This window comes from Dendrobates tinctorius, unplaced genomic scaffold, assembly GCF_039654945.1.
Source record: "Dendrobates tinctorius isolate UK_male_01 unplaced genomic scaffold, ASM3965494v1 ptg000377l, whole genome shotgun sequence".
NCBI lineage: Eukaryota > Metazoa > Chordata > Amphibia > Anura > Dendrobatidae > Dendrobates > Dendrobates tinctorius.
In genome coordinates, this window is record NW_027362043.1 from 2,661,282 (window position 1) to 2,680,142 (window position 18,861).

The 18,861-nt window shown below is 44.7% G+C and overlaps 1 protein-coding gene across 7 annotated transcripts in view; it reads left to right on the forward strand.

Annotated features, from left to right (window-relative positions):
- Positions 1–18,861, forward strand: part of TJP3 (tight junction protein 3) — a 64,798-nt gene that overhangs the window by 3,478 nt on the left and 42,459 nt on the right. For 5 of the 7 annotated variants that reach the window (XM_073563050.1, XM_073563051.1, XM_073563053.1 and 2 more), the window contains exon 2: positions 11,532–11,588. In XM_073563050.1, the coding sequence (XP_073419151.1) occupies positions 11,532–11,588 (57 nt within the window). Of the gene's footprint in view, positions 1–49; positions 97–10,230; positions 10,326–11,531; positions 11,589–18,861 lie in introns of those variants that run through there. The other 2 variants (XM_073563054.1, XM_073563052.1) reach the window with 2 other exon arrangements.

An 18,861-nucleotide genomic window follows, 5' to 3' on the forward strand; every position in this document is an offset into this window, starting at 1 on the left:
CCCCTATAGGACTGCGCCAGGTATGTACACCCCTATAGGACTGTGCCAGGTACGGACACCACCTATACCGACGGGTCCCCTATAGGACTGTGCCAGGTACGGACACCCCCTATACCGACGGGTCCCTTATAGGACTGCGCCAGGTACGGACACCCCCTGTACCGATCGGTCCCCTATAGGACTGCGCCAGGTATGGACACCCCCTATACTGACGGGTTCCCCTATAGGACTGCGCCAGGTATGGACACCCCCTATTCCGACGGGACCCCCTATACAGACGGGTCCCTCTATAGGACTGCGCCAGGTACGGACACCCCCTATAGGACTGTGCAAGGTACAGACACCCCTTATACCGACGGGTCCCCCTATAGCACTGCGCCAGGTATGTACACCCCCAATACTGGCCAGACCCGGTGGGTCCCCTATAACACTGCGCCAGGTACAGACACCCCCGATACCAGCTGGACCCAATGGATCCCCTGATGGGACTGCGCCAGGTCCTGTATGCAAGTTGGCCGGGTGTGCACTGTTGCCCGCACACTACAAGTGCCACCTATGAGCATCGCAGGGCACTGACCTCCTACCTGATCTTTTATTACTGTATACTAAGGTTCAGCCTTTGGGAACTGAGAGCAGGCCGCCTATCTGATATTGGGGAGATGGCTACCATCTAGTGTTCTCTGGTATCAGCCAGGTCGAGCTCCCTGGGATGGCGGTATCCTCTCCATACATGCCTGCAGGAGACCTGTACTAGTGTTCTCTAGTATCAGCCAGGCCGAGCTCCCTGGGATGGTGGCATTCTCCCCATACATGCCTGCAGGAGACCTGTGCTAGTGTTCTCTGGTATCAGCCAGGCCGAGCTCCCTGGGATGGCGGCATTCTCTCCATACATGCCTGCAGGAGACCTGTGCTAGTGTTCTCTGGTATCAGCCAGGCCGAGCTCCCTGGGATGGTGGCATTCTCCCCATACATGCCTGCAGGAGACCTGTGCTAGTGTTCTCTGGTATCAGCCAGGCCGAGCTCCCTGGGATGGCGGCATTCTCTCCATACATGCCTGCAGGAGACCTGTGCTTGTGTTTTCTGGTATCAGCCAGGCCGAGCTCCCTGGGATGGCGGCATCCCCTCCATACATGCCTGCAGGAGACCTGTGCTAGTGTTCTCTGGTATCAGCCAGGCCGAGCTCCCTGGGATGGCGGCATCCTCTCCATACATGCCTGCAGGAGACCTGTGCTAGTGTTCTCTGGTATCAGCCAGGCCGAGCTCCCTGGGATGGCAGCATCCCCTCCATACATGCCTGAAGGAGACCTGTGCTAGTGTTCTCTGGTATCAGCCAGGCCGAGCTCCCTGGGATGGTGGCATTCTCCCCATACATGCCTGCAGGAGACCTGTGCTAGTGTTCTCTGGTATCAGCCAGGCCGAGCTCCCTGGGATGGCGCATCCTCTCCATACATGCCTGCAGGAGACCTGTGCTTGTGTTCTCTGGTATCAGCCAGGGCGAGCTCCCTGGGATGGCGGCATCCTCTCCATACATGCCTGCAGGAGACCTGTGCTAGTGTTCTCTGGTATCAGCCAGGCCGAGCTCCCTGGGATGGCGGCATCCTCTCCATACATGCCTGCAGGAGACCTGTGCTAGTGTTCTCTGGTATCAGCCAGGCCGAGCGCCCTGGGATGGCGGCATCCTCTCCATACATGCCTGCAGGAGACCTGTGCTAGTGTTCTCTGGTATCAGCCAGGCCGAGCTCCCTGGGATGGCGCATCCTCTCCATACATGCCTGCAGGAGACCTGTGCTTGTGTTCTCTGGTATCAGCCAGGGCGAGCTCCCTGGGATGGCGGCATCCTCTCCATACATGCCTGCAGGAGACCTGTGCTAGTGTTCTCTGGTATCAGCCAGGCCGAGCTCCCAGGGATGGCGGCATTCTCTCCATACATGCCTGCAGGAGACCTGTGCTAGTGTTCTCTGGTATCAGCCAGGCCGAGCTCCCTGGGATGGCGGCATCCTCTCCATACATGCCTGCAGGAGACCTGTGCTTGTGTTCTCTGGTATCAGCCAGGCCGAGCTCCCTGGGATGGCGGCATCCTCTCCATACATGCCTGCAGGAGACCTGTGCTTGTGTTCTCTGGTATCAGCCAGGCCGAGCTCCCTGGGATGGCGGCATCCTCTCCATACATGCCTGCAGGAGACCTGTGCTTGTGTTCTCTGGTATCAGCCAGGCCGAGCTCCCAGGGATGGCGGCATTCTCTCCATACATGCCTGCAGGAGACCTGTGCTAGTGTTCTCTGGTATCAGCCAGGCAGAGCTCCCTGGGATGGCGGCATCCCCTCCATACATGCCTGCAGGAGACCTGTGCTTGTGTTCTCTGGTATCAGCCAGGCCGAGCTCCCAGGGATGGCGGCATTCTCTCCATACATGCCTGCAGGAGACCTGTGCTTGTGTTTTTTGCTGCAGATTTTGGGTTTCTGCTATAAATGGCAGTCAGTTCCCCAGTGTCTGATCCAGAAATGGTATGATCTGAGGACACAATTGATTTGGATTTCCAGGTTTACTGCCCCTTTCACCTTGGAGGGGTGTGCTGGTGACCTGCCTCCCTCCCCCCAGTTGTTGAATAGCGCCTTGCCCCCCTTATGTCCACTGCTCCACTTCAGATCACTCCCAATGCAAACAGAGGAAGCAAACAGATCCTGGCATGCTTCATGCCACAGCTATAGTGCTGGGATCTGTCCTGCAGCTCGCCTGGTATATTATGTATGCCCCAGTGTGTAGCCCCCGTGTGTCGCCCCAGTGTAGGCCTGCTGTGCCCATTCAGTGCCTGCAGGGTGAGTTTCGGTGGAATGTTTATCAGAACTAGTCAAACCAGCCAGGTTGGTTCTGTCCCCATGTTCTCTGCCCTCCTGGTCATGAAAGTTTGCAACATAAATTTTCATTGTATAACGTAGTGCGTGGGGTAAAGATTGGTTTAATTGGGAGAATATTCACTGTATTGTGGCCTCTCACTACCATGTTTGCAGTGGTATACCGTCCAGTAAGTATGGTGGTTAGGAGCCATTGCAAAACCCTAAAAGTAAAAAGTAAGGGACCTCTGGCCCTTCTGAATCTAGTATGATCGTTGCTTACTATTTTCATCATGCCCTGGAGCCTGGGTTAAAGGGATGTTCCCGTCTCATAGTGATGGCATATACCGTAACTGGAAAATGGCATCGGTTTATAATTGGTGGGGGTCAATCTGAAAGTCAAGTGCTGAGCCCCTCTAAGTTCTCCTTGTTCTATGGCCACCTGACTATGCAGGAAACTGCAGCCAGCCCCACAATAGTCTCACACATAACTGGGTGGCGGTAGCACTGCTGCAAGGATTTACGGTAATGGCCAAGGAAGTCCTGGACCACACCAGCTCAGTGAGATGCCATCATTTTAGAAGCTGGGAATACTGCGGCATTTATTCTGTGAATACCTAGTGTGTCTGTATAAGGCTGTGTGCACACGGTACATTTTTGGGAATAGGAAATCCTTATGCCAGCAAAGTCAATGAGCATCCTGAAGCGCTGTGCACATGGTCAGTATTTATCTCTTCAGGATTTGCTGTGGATTTCAATTCTCTGCAATCAAGTACTCAATGTGTGCACATAGCCTTAAGCTATGTGCACACATAGATGGAAGTGCTGCGGATTTTGAAAAATCCGCAGGTCAAAATACCTGCGGATTAGCCAGTGGTTTAGCCCTGCGGTTTCACACCTCTACAATGGAGAAGGTGTGAAACCACAGCGGAATCCGCACAAAGAATTGACATGCCGCGGATTGTAACCCGCAGCAAATCCACGTGGAAAAATCTGCAGCATGTGCACAGCGGTTTTGGTTTTACCATTGCAAAGAATGGTACTGTACAACGCAGCAGAAACTGCTGCGGCCCCTCAAGGCCAGAAACGCTGCGGATCCGCAGCAGAATCCACACCGTGTGCACATAGCCTGAGAGTCATGGCTGAAGTACGCTACCATCATAATTTCTGCCATTATTTTTAGCATAAGTTGTGATGGATTTGTCTCAGCCGAGACCAAGAACCCAGACACCTGATGAAGCTGCTGTACCACCTGAGACCACATTTCCGTTAACTCATCAGTGAGGGTCTGGAACAGGCGAGCCAAAGCCTCTGCTCGCGCCATAGGTTCACCTAAAGAATGGTACGGTTCGTAATAATGTCACGACCACAAGGGTTGGTCCAGCAGATGGCACTACAAAGACCAACAACGGGATGGGAAAGGGAAGGAAGGCCCCAACAGTAAGGAATGAGGGATGGGGCACCTCTTAACACAGCCTGTGCCTATCCCTTAGCTCCCTTTATGCCCTATGAGGGTCCTTCCCCCTGCCGCCGTCACAAACCTGGTCCCTAGATGTCACCTCAATAAACCCTGGCTAGTGCACTGGCCGGCAAGGATGTTGGCATCACCACTGCAGATTGTGCAAACACAGGGGATAGTGACAAGTACGAGACAGACAAGTTAAATAAACAAGTAACTTGGCTCCAGGCATTGCTGCAGATATGGAAATGGGACCCCGAACTCCACAGAAGTAGCAGATACAGCGCTGACACCAGTGAGCTGCAACTCCAAGGCTGGCATACATAGAAAACGATCACCAACAGTCAGATGATGCGTCATGTGACTAAAGGATGTGGGAGTGGTCACCACCCACATCAGCTGACCAGCAACACAGCTGCAGCAGGCTGCCAGCAAGGAAGCTGACATTAACCCTTGCTGGCACAATAGCAAAAAAACATTTAAAGCAGAGCCAGAGCTGTCATGAATCCAAAAATAGATTGTGACACACCGCTCCCAGCCCCCCTCCCAAAGAGGCTTTTTAAAAAATTAGCAAAAGTTGATTCAGTGGGCAAATATGGAACTTTTACTTTTGTTTCAAGAAATGGCATGTTGCTAATTTTTCAATGTTAACCCCTTAGTGACGGTCCAAGTTTTTGAAATTTCACCAATGTCACTTTATGTGGTAATAACTCTGGAATGCTTCAACAAATCCCAGTGATTTTGCGACTGTTTTTTCGTGGCACACTATAATTTATGATAATGGTACTTCCGCAGCTTCTCCCTGTAGCTGCTGCTCCAGTAAGGGCTTATGCAGATGTCCATGGACCTCGGTCTAATAGTCACAAACTAGCTGAGGTTCTCCCGACTGGAACATGGTAGCTCAGTATATTTCTATGAGGCAGTCATGCTCAGGTCAGGCTAGTCTGTGTTTAATGGTCATATAGAGATCCACGGACGTCTGCATGAGCACCAAAGCAGTACACTCGTGATTTTTCTCTTCATCCATGACAGCACACCGGAGAGAGGGATCCGCCATCAATTCAAGCCAATTTTGCGTTCAAAAGTCAAACAGTACTCCCTCCCTTCTGAGCCCTGCCATGCGCCCAAACAGTGGCTTCCCCCACATACGTGGTATTGGCGTACTCGCGAGAAATTGCACAACAAATTTTGTGGTCCATTTTCTCCTGATACCCTTGTGAAAATAAAAAAAGTTTGGGTCTAAAGTAAATTTTTTGTGAAAAAATGTCAATTTTTTCCATCCACATTTTTAGTTTTCGTAAAGCATGTGAATGGTTAATAAGCTTCTTGAATGTGGTTTTGAGCACCTTGAGTTGTTCAGTTTTTAGAATGGTGTCACTTTTGGGTATTTTCTGCTTATTGGCACCCCCCACACACCCAAAGCCACTTCAAATGTGAAGGGCCCCCTAAAAAAAAAATGGTTTTGTAAATTTTGTTGGAAAAATGAGAAATCGCTGATCGACTTTTAACCCTTATAACTTCCTAACAATAAAAATTACTTTTCAAAAATTGTGCTGATGTAAAGTTGACATGTGGGAAATGTTATTTATTAACTATTTTGTATGACATATCTCCTATTTAAGGGCACAATATAAAGTTTGAAAATTGCAAAATTTTTGCCAAATTTCCATTTTTTTCATAAACGCAAGTCATATCGAAGAAATTTTACCACTCTCATGACGTACAATATGTCACAAAGACGGCCTCAGTATCAATGGAATCCGTTGACGCGTTCCAACGTTATTGCCTCATAAAGTGACAATGGTCAGAATTGTAAAAATTGGCTTGGTAATTAAGGTCAAAATTGGCTCGGTCACTAAGGGGTTAACTAACCTACTTTATAGAAATAATGTAGTCTCATCAGCTCCAGTCCCTCTAAAGACAGTAGCTAGATTGTGGACAATAGCACAGAGTATATTGAGGGGCCCTGATGCATTTTGGTTTAATGCACCACTTTCTGCATTTTTCAGCCTGATTTGGTCCTCTGGGCAAGAGGCGGTGTCAAATTCACCTTTCATATTTTGTCACATAACTTCAGAATTGCTTACCTTTGAGGATTTGAGGTGAGTGTTTGATTTAAAAAACAGAGTGCATTGTGGTGGCCGTAATACTGTATGGGCACTACGGGGAGCGCGTTGTGCTGTGTGGGGGACTATGGGGAGAGCACGTCGTGCTGTGTGGGGGACTATGGGGAGCGCGCGTTGTGCTGTGTGGGGGACTACGGGAGCGCGCGTTGTGCTGTGTGGGGGACTACGGGAGCGCGCGTTGTGCTGTGTGGGGGACTACGGGAGCGCGCGTTGTGCTGTGTGGGGGACTACGGGAGCGCGCGTTGTGCTGTGTGGGGGACTACGGGAGCGCGCGTTGTGCTGTGTGGGGGACTACGGGGAGCGCGCGTTGTGCTGTATGCAAGCAATAATACAATGTGAAGATGTGTGGGGTCCGTCGTACTGTTTGGAGGGCCAGTGAGTGGCATTATGCTGCCACAGTTGGGGATCATACTGTTAGGATCATCATACTTTACTAGAGATGTTGAGGTGGGGTACAGTAGGGTCATCATACTGTGTGTGTGGAGAATTTTGCTGTGAGGGTAAGATACTGTGTTTGTAGGGCACATTTGTTGTGGCCTATGCAATGAAAGGAAATTCAGTAGCAGGAAAATTATTTTGATAAGGCTGCAAATTTGTGAGATATGCTCTCTGTCTATAGATGATGTAAGGGTGAGAGAAGGATCCGGCATATCCATTTTTAGATGGTTAATCCTTTTTGTTTTCGGTGAGATAAACCACAGCCAGATTCCTTGTGTATAGAGCAGCCAGAAAGTATATCTTTCAGCTATCAGCCGAACTATTCTCAACTATTTGTGTATAGGGGCTCCAGTCAACCACGGTCTCCTCGGGGAGCAAAGGGTCAGTCCAATATGCCCAATCATTTTTCTTCCAGGTGGTTAGTCTAATGGGCTCGCCCTACAATCACAATTTGACTAAACAAGCCAATTTCAGTGTTCATGTTAGAACCTAAAGTTTGAATGGTCATCCTTGCAGTACGTCTGAAATACATGTATAATAGTCAGATATTTTTGAGATTTGATTATTGTGGCAGCAATTACCACATTCCTGTAAAGTTTAATATGTTGATGCATTTTCTGTTTGTTGCAATGTATGTTGCATTTAAGGGCTCCTTTACATTGCACAAGCAGCGACTGAAAATGACCACCAAACAGCTACGTTTGACGATCAGCAAAGGGTAGACCATTTTCTGATGTGCATAAAATGATTAATAGTTTGCTCTATGACCATAGACAGTAAATTATGGTGCATTTTTACACCGGTCGAGGATGATTATTTTTAAGCAAGTGTGAAATAATTTGACCTGGTGAAAGAGCGTTTTGCTCGTTTATCGGGTGATTGGCAGCCTGTTTACACTGGCCGATTATCATGAAACAAGTGTTCCTAGGAATGTTCTTTCCAGATGATTGTGCGGTGTAAATGCGCCCTTTGGCTACATTCAGATGAACATTACCAATCTCTGACCTTAATGGGCACCTGTCAGGTCCCCCTTGCCCTCCAATCTTTTAGTATTCAGCTATTTGTGATTAAACTCCCTCCCTAACCAGCCCTGTATAACAGAATTCAGTTAAATGATTTATAAGCTCTGCTTTCCCTATGCTAATGAGGGCTTTGACAAGTCGATGGGGCGTTGGTTGCCCCAGAATAGTATCGTCGCCACATAATGTGGGACGTTCTGAGACATTGTGTCTGTTTCAAATTAAATTGTAAAATTCAAATTTGTGCACTGAAGAGCCACTCTTAATACATTAAAGGGAACCTGTCAGCAGTATTGTGCTCAGTAACCTACAGACAGTGTCAGGTCGGCGCCGTTATACTGATTGCAATGATGCCTTAGTTGATAAAATCCGTCTTGTGGTTGTTGTTTATGGCCATTACCTTTCAGGGCTGATATACAGCATTTTATAATGCTTTAGTTAAGCCCCCGATCCGACCTGTAAGAGAAGAAAAATAACTTATATTATACTCACCCGGGGGGCGGTCCGGTCCGAGAAGTGTCGCAGGTCTTGGTCCAGCACCTACCATCTTCTTACGTCGTCCTGCTTGGTTCATGTGGATGACGTGTCCCTGCATCATCCACACAGTCTGCTCGGCATCGCGCTCTTATGCAGGCGTACTGATCTGCCCTGTTGAAGGCAGCGCAAAGTACTACAGTGCGCAGGTGCTGGGAATGGTCAGAGGCCCAGCGCCTGCGCACTGCAGGAATTTGCTCTGCCCTCAACAGGACATATAAGTACACCTGCGCAGGAGCGCGATGCTGGGGACACTGTGTGGATGATGCAGGGACGCGTCATCCGCACGAAGCAAGCAGGAGGGTGGCACCACAAGATGGGAGGCGCTTGACCAAGAAGATCGTCACCCCTCGGATCGGATTGCCCTGCAGGTGAGTATAATAAGTTGTTTTTATTCCCTTACAGGTCGAGTTGGGGCCTGACATACAGCATTATAGAATGCTGTATATCAGCCCTGAAAGGTGATGGCCGTAACTTATATCAGCCAAAGCTGGTGACAGGTTCCCTTTAATCTGTAGTTGTGAGTTAATGATATGCTCGTGCTCCGGGGTGGCCTGATGGGGGGTCTTTATGTGGTGCTCTGATTAGATATTAATGCTGGTCCCTCACTGACCCGCCCCCTAGTTTGCATAATGAATATATGTACATACTTTAAAAAAAAAAAAAAAAATCACCTGTAGCGTGATCACATGTATAATGTGAATTTATTTATTTTATTTGCTGGTATAAATTCACTTTAAAAAGTCTCAAAATGGCACCCGCCACGCCTGTGCAGTAGCATCGATTGACAATCCGCTAGATGCTACTGCGCAGGTGTTGGCGGCGCCATCTTGGTGGAGACCATTAGGGAAAGCAATGCTATAAATGATTTTTTAAAACATTTATTTAACTGAATGATGTTATACAGGGCTGGTTAGGGAGGGAGTGTAATCACACATAGCTGAATGCTGAAGGATTGGGGGGCATGGGGGACCTGACAGGTTCCCTTTAACATATTGTGTATGGGAAGGCTGCATGAGCCCAGTTTTATCCACTAAGCAGACGAGACTTGTTTGTGCTGCAATTTTTCTGTCATACGGACCTAAGAATGTCAGTCGTGTGAGCTAGCAAACATTAACCATTGCGCTGCCAGGTATTATCTGTTCTGCCGGGGACCTAAGTTTGTCTGCATAGAGCCTAATCCAGGGTTAAGAAGAGGGCGTAATAAGAGCTGACATGTTCCATTGTCATTCAATAAAGAAATAGATTAACTTGGTGGGCGACAGCAGGTTATGATGTCTGTAAATACCACAATTTTCCAGTTCACAGAAAATGCTGTCTGTCGCTCAGGGTATGAAGACAGATATCCTTTTCTACGCAGCTGCCTGAAAGCTAGTGTCTCCTGTAATCGGCCACTTTCTGCCACTTGTGTTGGTGAGCGTTATTACCGCCCTTGTTCCATGCTGCAGACGTTGAGCATACTGAATCGCAGCATTGTATCCTAAACTACTATAGTACGGTATATCATGGATGTAGGGGATCTATATGTCTCGCCGAAACTGAGCCACAATAGATCAGCCCAGTGTACAGGTGAGGCTGGAACGAGCCTTGCAGCAAGATTATATAGATGGCTGTTCACACTAAGGAATGTCATTCCCCGAGCTTTGCTGAAAAGTGACTAACCACATGAACATGTCACTGTGGTCCCTAGAAAGCCGCCTTAGCCCGCCCTATTTCCTCTGTTTTCCACCTGCTTCCCGTCCGGTCTCTCCACCCTCTAAATATACCTTCCTGTGTCACTGTGGGAGGGCACGTTCTGGAGGAAAACACCAGTGTACAGGTGAGGCTGCAGCCAGCCCTGCACCAGGACCTCCTTCCCTCAGTGCACACATTCGCAGGGCTATTTACTTCAGGTTTTGGGGATGGCTGTGAGGTTTCAAGTAAGTAATTGCATAGTTCCCAGTAACACTTGGCATGGCAAGTAAATACGGCGCCTTCTAAAGCTGGCAAATGTGTCGGCTTAAACAGATTTTGCACAGTTTTCTGTTCGAGTGCTAATCATGCCCCATCATCTTTTGTGGTAAAATGTATTTGGCACTTGCTGTAGGAGGTTGTATCAACGATCCAACAATTGGCAGCCTGGGTGCCTTCAACAAAATGCAGACACATCTCTACAGGGTTATAGTTGCCTAATAACATGGGTACCACTAAACCTTCTAAGTAAGGGTAAAAACACATTCAGCGATCAGCCCTGAAGGTCCTCCTGACTCATTTCCTTCACTATGAAGGGTACAATATAAATCATTTGATCTTAAAGGGAACCTGTCAGCAGCATTGTGCACAGTAACCTACAGACCGTGTCAGGTCGGCGCCGTTATACTGATTACAATGATACCTGGTGATGAAATCTGTCTTGTGGTTGCTGTTTAATCTTTATTTTCAGTTTTGAGTTAATGATATGCCCGCGCTCCAGGGTGACCTGTGGGGGTCTACATGTGGTGTTCTGCTTAGATATTCATAATGCAGACTGCTGACAGGTCACTTATCCCTCAGTGACCTGCCCCCTAGTTTGCTGGCACCATTTTCAGACTTTTTTTTTTGTTTTTTTTATGAATTAATGTATACCATAAAAAACAACTGCACATTACACATGGGCTAAGGCTGCAGAAGGTGATATACAGTATATAATCATTATGTCAATAGGCTGCATTATCCACAGGCCGCCCTGGAGCACGAGCATCTCATTAACTAAAAACAACAACCACAAGACAGATTCCATCAACACAGGTATCGTGTTAATCAGTATAACTTGTACCAACCTGACAGTGTCCGTAAGTTACTCACCACAATCCTCCTGATAGGTTCTCTTTAAGACAACAATGTAAGCTGTGAAGGACTCCTAAACAATAATAAACTACATGGCACTCAGACAGGGATCTCAAGTCATGTCTGCCACATACTTTCCTATAGCGATTAATGAAGTGGGTGGAGAAAATGAAATGGCACTAAAATCCAGAATATGATAGAATATTCGCTGTTAAGTTTAATAACTTTTTGCAATAAAAATCAATTTTGTGTGATAAATTGCAACATTTTCTGCTCATATGGATCATGTAATTTTAATTTTTTTTGTCTTTTCGAACTAGGTGTCTGAAATGGAGGAGATGACAATATGGGAGCAGTATACTGTCACACTAGCCAGGGTAAGTCCATTTCCATACTCTGGAAGACTGGTCAGATGGTTGGCTTTATTGAGCTCAATATGTACATGTGATACCTAATAATCATCAGTGGCTACAGTCCAGATGTCAACATTTGACTTGATGTAGGAACGTGGAATTTTGTTTCTCAGGCAAATCTTGTACAATTCCTTTATTTTCTATAATGCCTTTTGAAGAACACTAGATTTGAGACCCTGAATTTATAGTCCACCTCTTTTTGGATCAAGAACTCTTAAGTTTTGATCACCTCATCTGGAACCAGTGTCAAAACACAGCCCAAGAAATATTTATATGTCTTGGGTTTATGAAGGGAACATATACTTCAAAAGAATTTTTAAAAACAAAATTATATTCATAAATGCATATAAAATATACAAGTAAAAGTAAGCAGGTGAACTACAACTCTCAGGCTGTGTGGAGCAATGTGCATGTATTAATATAGATGACTAAGTTCTCAATTTCGCGTCATGGACTTTAACCTTCACCAGCCTAAAAATAGCAGCCTGCAGCCGCTCCACTATTGGCGCATTCAAACATGCGCCAATTGTGGCACTTTACCCAGCTCTTGTCACTTGGCCTGTAGCGGTGGCAAGTGGGGTAATACTGTATTTGTGGGGTTGATGTCACCTTTGTATTGTCCAGTGACTTCAAGCCCACGGATTAGTAATGGAGAAGCGTCTATAAGACACCAATCCATTACTAATACTATAGTTACATGGTAAAGACACAGCCAGAATAAAGTCCTTTAATTGAAATAATGACACAGACTTCTTTAATAGATCTTAATTAAACCATACTTACTGCATCTCCTATTCCATCAAAGCCATCGGTCTCCTGGAATAGAGATAAAAGAAAAAAGCAACAGTGTACCATACCTGTCTGCCTAGAAGATATACATACTGTCCCACAATGATTCCAGCTATGCTAGATCTGTATGCCTTTGGCTGAACGGTGGCATTATGCCACCATCCAGCCTGACATCCAGACACAGTGGAGCTTGAAGCTGAAATCCCTGGAGATAACTCTGTCACCGGTGGTCACGTGCACTGCAGTTCTCGCGGTCAGCTGTTAATGAGAACTTGGTTGGTGACTGGAGATAAGCCTGTCCCCGGCAGTCACGTACACGGCATTTTTCGCGGTCAGCTCAGGTCATCGCGAGAACAGCAGTGTATGCGAACTTCTGGCTGAAACAAGGTAAGACAGTATTTAAATTTGTACACATGCATAGTAAGCTGCGTTCCCACACATCTAATTAAATCCTATGGGTAATTTACGCTGCGTTGACAGAGCATCTCCGTGACATAAATAGACATGCTGCAGTCTGGAAAGACACGCTGCGTGTACGTTTATGCAGGGATGCTGGAGGCGCCTTTGAACGCATAGTGTAGATGGGATTTCTTGAACCCACATTGTTTACTGACCGTGGGAACTTATCTTTATAGTCCGAAAAATATGGTAGATGTTATCAGTCGCAAACATAACAGTACCAAAACCCGGCAAGCAGCCGGACATCCCGCAAAATTTTAGACCCATATCCTTATTAAATACCGACCTTAAGATCTATGCTAAATGCCTAGCAACATGCATAGTCCCCATTCTCCCATCATTAATATCATAAGATAAAACCGGCTTTATAAAAGGGAGACAAGCGGCAGATAACACAAGGAGGGTCATAGACTTGATTGATGTCATAAACAAAAGGAGGACTCCGGCGGTCATGGTGGCTTCAGATGCCAAGAGGGTGCTTCGACCCGGTTAATTGGTCGTTTGCCTTCATGGTATTGTGTCGAATGGGGTTTAGGTGCTCAATACTAAATACCATTAAAGCCCTTTACTCCACACTCTCAGCAAGAGTTTACGCTAATGGCATCATATCGGAAAATTTTTTAATAACAAACAGAAAAAGACAGGGACGCCCTCTGGTATTTGCGCTCACTATTAAATTTTTGGCACAGGCTATTGGGCAAAATGAAAGAATAAAGGGGGTGGAGATTTCTGGAAGTTCACATAGCATTTCATTATATGCTGATGACGTGATTTTAACCTTAGCGAAGCCTGAGAATTCACTTGAGGAAGCCCTATAGAGACAAACGTTTCGGAAACATGTCATACTACAAAATATTTGAAAACAAATCCCAGATTCTGCTTTTAAACACCCCAGTTGTGGTTCTACTACATTTACGAAAGAATGTTCTTCTTGCTTGGCGTCAGGAGCAAATTACATATTTAGGAGCGTCAATAACTATATCTACATCAACTTTGTATAAATCAAATTATCTTCCATTATTATAGACTCTAGAATCTAACCTAAATAAAATAGGTCGCTCTGAGACTTCATGGGTGGGACGTGTTGCGACCTTTCAGATGTTCTCATTACCCAAATTGTTATACTTGTTTCACACTGTTCCAATCCCCCTCCCAAAAACTTATTTCCATCAGATAAATAAAATCTTAAACACTTTTGTGTGGAGGAATAAAAGCTCTTGTGTGATACTAGTCACAACACATGGACAGGCCGTGATTCCGTGAATCATCGATGTCAGACGCTCCGGGGTCAAAACCAAAAGAGCACGTAACAAACCAAGGGAAAATATGAAGTCGTAAGTCAGGCAGGTCACATTCCAAAGTCAGAATAATAGAGAAATAACAGATAAGCAAAGGGGCAATAGCAATAGGGTAGTCAGAACACGGTCCAAAGGACAGCAGCAAGAGATCAGGACTTACAGAACAGGGATCAGGCAAACACACACCAGAGAGCACAGGCTAAGACCAAGCTTTTGACTGGCAGTGATCTGGGCCAGACAGCTCACCTAAATAGCAGGACAATTACCGAGAACAGGGAGCACGTGGAAATATCTGCACCTTTAGTCAAATAGGTCATTGAGCTGTCAATCAAAGCACTGACAGCTCAGCAAGCCCCAGGATAGGAGGACAGAGCTGTCCATCACTGAGTCCCAGACACTCTGAGTGGAGGAATCTAACACCTTGCTTATCTAATCACCTTATGAAAAGACCTAAACAAATTTGGAGAGCTCAACCTAACATCCATGATTGCTATCTAGCTACCCAATTAGATCATGTAAAGGGGGTTTTACACATAGCGATATCGCTAGCAATATCGCTAAAACGGCACTGGTTTTGTGACGTTATAGCGATATTGCTAGCGATATCGCTATGTGTGATACTTGCCTCCGACCGACTCCCCCGCTGTCCATCGCTGATCGTGCGAGATCGGGCGGCTCCATTTCTCGTCGTCTGCTTCTTGCTGAGGCTTCCTGCTGGAGGCGGGCGGGAGGACGTCTTCATCGCTGTGTGAGAAAGGTGAGTATCGTGCACTGCGTCGCTGCTGTATCGCTGTGGGATCTTCCTGTGTGGAAGCTCACTAGCGATCATTTAGCGATGCACCAGCGATCCGACCAGCGATCCATCGCTAAATGTAAAGGGGGCTTTAGAGCATGGTGGAATGGAAATAAAACTTGTAATTGGGTTCAAATTGAATCACTATGTGTGGCCTCTAAAAATCTAAAAGCTCTATTTAGTGCTTCTTTGATTGCTCCAACTAAGATAGATGCTCTTCCTCTGATGGTGTCATCTATCTCTAGCTGGAAAGCATTCCATAAAAAAGGTTCCATAACATCCATTGGAAACCGTAGAACTCTTAATACCAAATCTTAATATTAAAGATTGGACGAAACAATGCAATGTAGTATTGAAAGATTTGTATGAGAGTCTTTTGCTTCTTTACATTATTATTTCAAAATTCCCAATAAAAAGTTCTATAAATATCTCCAAATTCGGAACGCATTACAACATTTTCCGATATCAGAGCACTACTGTTGGATATACATTCTATTCCCTCCAATGGCAGAGTAATTGCCTCACATATTTTTCTAGCTACAAAAGTAGAGATAACAAGATGTTGGAAATCCCCAGGTATTCCTGCCAATGAAGCCATAATACAATCAATAAATAAAACTTTGCATTTGAAAAAATGATAGCACACAAAAATAATAAGTTACAAGATTTCAATGTTAATTGGAATGGTTGGTTGAATCATCCAGAAAATATTGTTCTAATTTAATAGTAGTCATTAATGAATATAATCTGCTGAATCCAGCCCTGTTTATGTTGTATTTTATTTTCTGTAGGTTTGATCCCTTATTTTTGTAAGTGTAAAGTATTGTATACGCTGTTGTTTATTTGGTTTTAGGAAAATAGATATATTGTTTGTAAAAAAAAAAAAAAAAGAAGACTGAAGCTGGAGTTTCACTTGACTCCTCAGGAGTTCCAAATAACACCTTCTGCCAGGAGTCCATGTGAGGAACAGTTGGCCTTAGAAAAGGAAGGTCTGAGTCAGGTCCAGAAGGAAGTCCTTGTAGAGAGCCTCAAAGAAGAAGGCAGGGATTACTATCCCACTCCCCAACCCCACTTTCTGATAAAAATCAAAAAACGGACAGAACCTTTAGGACAATTATCACTTTAACTCTTTAGTGACCAGGCCAAATTTTTCAAATCTGAGCAGTGTCACGTTATGTAGCAATAACTCTGGAATGCTTTAAAATATCGCATTGATTTGAGATTATTTTTTTCGTGACACAAGGTATTTTTTATGATAATGGTAAATTTATGTCAATATTTTCTGTGTTTATAAAAAAATAAGAAATTTTACTAAAATTTGCAATTTTTGAACTTTGAATGCTTATCCCTTTAATCCAGATAGTCATACCACACAAAACATTATTAAATAACATTTCTATCATATCTACTTTACATCAGCACCATTTGCAAAATGTTGTTTTATTTTGTTAGAATTTTAGAAGGTTGAGAAATGTAGCAGTATTTTTCAAGGAAATTTACAAAACTTATTTTTTTAGGGACCTATTAAGTTTTGAAGTGACTTTGGGCACCCTACATATTTGAAACCCCCAAAAGTGATACCATTTTTAAAACAGCACCCCTTAGAATATTCAAGGTGGTATAGAAGACCGGGCACACTCTTAAATGCAGTGAAGAATTTTAATGTGCAATACATACAGTAGTCACATCACAAACTTTTCGGTCTGTCAAGACCTTCATCAGAGTGCTACAAAATGAAATATATAACGATGAGGGCAAACAGAAATAAACAAAAGTATATGCAAAATAAAGAATATTCTTTTCACATTCCCGAGAGTTGCATATATAATGAACAAATAAATAAGGGTCTTGAGAAAAAGACAGAGAGCCACTAAATACATCCATCAAAAAAGATCTCAAAAATTGGTCCAAGAGAAATAACATCACAGGGTGAAGTGTTATAAGAATATATGAATGAACATAAACCTACCTACAGATTATCCTTGATATGTGCAGTAGGCACAAATATGATGTAAGGCTGTGGGGAGAGAGTAAACTTAGCAAAGAGACAATGGGATCATAACATGCTGTGCCAGATAAAAGAAGGTGCAGAACCTACCAATAGAGCGGGTATAGTGGTGGCACGACGGTTTACTCATACGGAGGATCTATGGAGAATAGCAAATAACCCATATTTGGTATCGTCGCGTCCAACCTATAAAACTGTTCCACTAGTTAACCCCTTTAGTGAACACCATTTAAAAAAAAAAAACAACTGACAAACAATGCTTTATCATCATACCACCGACGAACAAAAAGTAGAATAATACGCGATCAAAAGGATGGATATAAATAAACATGGTACCGCTGAAAACGTCATCTTGTCCCACAAAAAAACGAGCTAGTATACAGCTCCATCAGCAGAAAAATAAAAAAAAATTATAGCTCTCAGAATAAAGCGATGCAAAAATAATTATTTTTTTAATAAATTAGTTATTATATAAAAGCGCCAAAACAAAAAAATCAATTTTACCGCACGCGGAAAGGTATAAACGCCCCCCCCCCCCCCACAAAAAAAAAACAAATTCATGAATTGCTGGTTTTTGCTCATTCTGTCTCCCAAAAATCAGAATAGAAAGCGATCAAAAAAATCTTGTGCCCAAAAATGGTACCAATAAAAACGTCAGCTCATCCCACAAATAGCATGACCTAATATGTGGCCGAAATGTGGAAAGATTATAGTTCTCAAAATGAGGTGATGCAAAAACTATTTTTTTGCAATAAAAAGCATATTTTACTGTGTGACAGCAGTCAAACATAAAAACCTGCTATAAGGCCTCTTTCACTCGTCCTGATATTTCCGGTACCGGAGATAGGTGTCCGTGTGTTTAATACTTGTGGCACACGTGTGGCATGTGTGTGCCACATTAGTATCACAATGATGGGCACCAGGGAAGAAGAGATACAGTAAACGCTGGTCCCGGGCGCCGGGTGCTGAACACGGCTCTCATCATACTCCCCTGCTTTGCCGGCAATCAGCGCGAGCAGGGGAGAATAATGAGTTACATTTAAGTAATAAAAGAGACAGCAGGTGGAAGCTGATGGGACTATTACTCCCATCAGCTCACCCCTGCTGCTGCTAATAACAGTGACAACAGGTGCGGCGGATGGGAGTATTCACCTGCCACTCCTGCGCTGTAAATAAATACAGTAATTAAAAAAACGGCGTGGGTTCCCCCTTATTTTTAATAACCAGCCAGACAAAACTCACAGCTGGGGTCTGCAACCGTCAGCTGTCAGCTTCAGCAAGGCTGGTTATCAAGAATAGAGGAGTCCCCACGCTGTTTTTTTAATTATTTAAATAATTTAAAAAAACATTGTGGGGTCTCCCCTATTTTTGACAACCAGCCTTGCTAAAGCAGACAACTGGGGGATGTTATTCTCATGCTGGTAAAAGGCCATGGATATTGACCCCCCCCTTAGCCTAAAAATAGCAGCCCTCAGCTGCCCAGAAGAGGCACATCTAGTAGATGCACCAATTCTGGCTTTTTTCCCAGCTCTTCCCACTTTCTCTGTAGCGGTGGCAAGTGGTGTTCATATTTGTGGCTTAGTAATGGAGAGGTCTATAAGACACCCATGCATTACTAATCCTATAGTTGTATTGTAAATAAACACAGACACCCAGATTAAAGTCCTTGATTTGCAAAAAATGACAGACTCCTTTATTAATTTCAATTAAACCATACTTACAACCACGCCTAATCCAAGCGAGGCCCTCTATCTACTCTAATAAAAATAAAATAAAAAAGCAACAATATACCATTATTATTATTTATTTATACAGTCATGGCCAAAAGTATTGACACCCCTGCAATTCTGTCAGATAATACTCAGTTTCTTCCTGAAAATGATTGCAAAC